The sequence below is a fragment of the Herpailurus yagouaroundi genome, unplaced genomic scaffold (assembly GCF_014898765.1).
Source record: "Herpailurus yagouaroundi ecotype Mexico unplaced genomic scaffold, PumYag 42448, whole genome shotgun sequence".
NCBI classification, from domain to species: Eukaryota; Metazoa; Chordata; class Mammalia; order Carnivora; family Felidae; genus Herpailurus; species Herpailurus yagouaroundi.
In genome coordinates, this window is record NW_024413189.1 from 660 (window position 1) to 3,309 (window position 2,650).

Here is a 2,650-nt window from a genome sequence, read left to right on the forward strand (position 1 = left end):
AGTGACTTTTCTCTGACACTCAGGCACCTATTTGGCAATTAAGTATGATTAGCATGGCTTAGGTCATATAGCTACTCTGAATGAATCACTGTGAGTAGGAGATGTTCATTTTTCATTGGCCCAATCTGTGTTTCATGCTTATCATTTGATTCAGAGAATGTGGCCAGCCTCAGCCAACTATGGACTGAGAGTGGGAGAGAGTGGATTTCTTAAAATAAAAAGATGTGTTCTTTTATTAGATGAAAGGATGCTGGATAGACCAAAATAATATATACATATGTACCTTGAGGAGACAAAGAAGATGAAGAGAGCAAAGAAGAGAAAGATAAAAGAAGGAAGAAGGAGAAAAGAGGGGTGGATAGGGAAGAAGAGAGAGAGAGAGAGAGAGAGAGAGACATAGAGACAGAGAGATATTCATCACGAACAGCATCCATCATGACCTCTGTGGGACCAAGAGGCATAGTTCCATATAACTAGAAGGACTGCTACAAAGATATTATATGAAAAGGTTTTCATGGACATTATTATTGTATAAATGAGAGTTCCACATTTGGCTTTGCAAACACAATGCTCTCATCACACTGAGTTCTGCAACTTCATCTTTGACTACCAAAAATACATCTTTTCCCCAAATGTAGATACTACATGTCCTAAGCACTTTCATATTTTCCATGAGTGTAAGTGTCTACTCAAGACTTTCTTCATGGCCTCTTTCACCTTCTTATTCCTCAGGCTGTAGATGATGGAGTTCAACACCCAGTGATCTCATCAAACTTCATGTCCTTTGACTTGGGCTTCATGTACATAAAGAGGACTGAATCATAGAGTAAAAATACTACAGCAAGGTGGGCTGAACAGGTTGAAAAGGCTTTCTTTCTCCCTTCAATAGAGTTAAGTCTCAGGATGAAAGAGAGTATAAAAACATAAGAAATAAAAATTAACATTAGGGAAGTCACTAAGAAAACAATACTTGCCACTGTTATGATAAGCACATTGATGGAGACATCTGAACATATGAGTTTAAGAAGGGCCAGTAACTCACAGGTAAGATGGTCGATGACATTATTCCCACAGAAAGGCAACACCATTGTCAGGACTGTTTGCATTGTGATCCAAGACCAAGCAGCCATGTGTACATAAAGCCCTCTATTCATGATGGTGGGGTACCTCAGTGGGTTGCCGATGGCCACATACCAATCATAGGCCATCACAGCCAGGAGGATACACTCAGTGCAGCCCAACCCAAGGAAGACAACCATCTGCACATCACAGTCAATAAAGGAGATGGATTTTTCTCTCAGACCTTAATGTGAACATCAGAGGAATGGATGATGATGTACGACAAATGTCCAAGAATGAGAGGTTCCCAAGGAAGAAGTACATGGGGGTGTGGAGGCAAGAATCTAGGGTGTTGATGATAATCAGGAGACTGTTTTCCAGGGGGATTATCAGGTATCATGAGGCAGAACATGAACAAAGAAAGCTGGACCTCTTGGTATTGGGAAAGTCCCGCCAGAAAGAATTCAGTCACAGCTGAGTAATTTCCCATCTCTAAGTGTCCATGTCACTTGCAGAGTTCATATAAGTATATGACTTCAGGAAATTTAAATTTATAATTTAGTTTAAGCATCACTTTAACCTATAAAATTTTGATTTTTCATGTAGCTCTGGACATCAGGAAAAGTATGGATACAATTTTGCCTTTATTGATGCTGAAACTGAAGCACTGAGAGAGTCAGTACTTTGTAGGGCCATGCAGTAGCAGGGGCAAAGTTATCAATGACCCTAAGAATTGTGCTGTGAAGTATCAGGTCTCTAATGAAATAATGGGGACAACATAATTCTAAATTAAATTTTTAATTTTTTAAATTTATATTTTTAAATTTTTTAAATGTTTATTTTTTTATTTTTGAGAGAGAGAGTGAGAGAGAGCGAGCGAGCAAGTAGGGGTGGGGGGCAGAGAGAGAGGGAGACACAGAATCCGAAGAAGGCTCCGGGCTCTGAGCTGTCAGCACAGAGCCTGATGCAAGGCTCGAACCCATGAACTGTGAGATCATGACCTGAGCCAAAGTCGGATGCTTAACCGACTGAGCCACCCAGTAGCCCCCATAATTTTAAATTTAGATATAAATCTCATTATTAATGAATATTCTGAAATAAAATCATTTAAAAATGAAGCTGGTCTTATTTTAAAATAACACACCATATACAGTCAGCACCATGCCATTTAGCTTTGCATGTGACTTTCAGAGCCAAGGTTGGTTCATGGTAAGATGTGGGAAAGAAATAACTCTGACAATTTGTTATGAGTATTAAATTACATAAGATATCTGAGGTGCATATTATAATATACATGGTTAAAACTTTGTAATACTTTTATAATTATATTGTTGATCATAACTATTAAGTCTCTTGACTAGCTCAGAAAGAAAGAATTATGTAATGTGTTTAAGGTGATAGCACTGCCCCCGCAGTTCTGCACCACTCCAGGGATTATCCAAAATGACGAAACGGAAGAATTCCCCTCAAAAGAATCTCCAGGAAATAACAACAGCTAACGAACTGGTCAAAAAGGATTGAAACAATATAACAGAAAGTGAATTTAGAATAATAGTCATAAAATTAATCGCTGGGCTTCAAAACAATATAA

At 38.4% G+C, this 2,650-nt stretch overlaps 1 protein-coding gene across 1 annotated transcript; it reads right to left on the bottom strand.

The window, feature by feature from the left end:
- Positions 1-660: 660 nt before the first annotated feature.
- Positions 661-1,552, bottom strand: LOC121024056 (olfactory receptor 13D1-like). Its single transcript, XM_040466377.1, is given in 4 exon segments — positions 661-755; positions 758-1,292; positions 1,294-1,456; positions 1,458-1,552. Coding segments are annotated over 4 exon segments (885 nt in total). The 5' UTR covers positions 1,550-1,552.
- Positions 1,553-2,650: the final 1,098 nt, after the last annotated feature.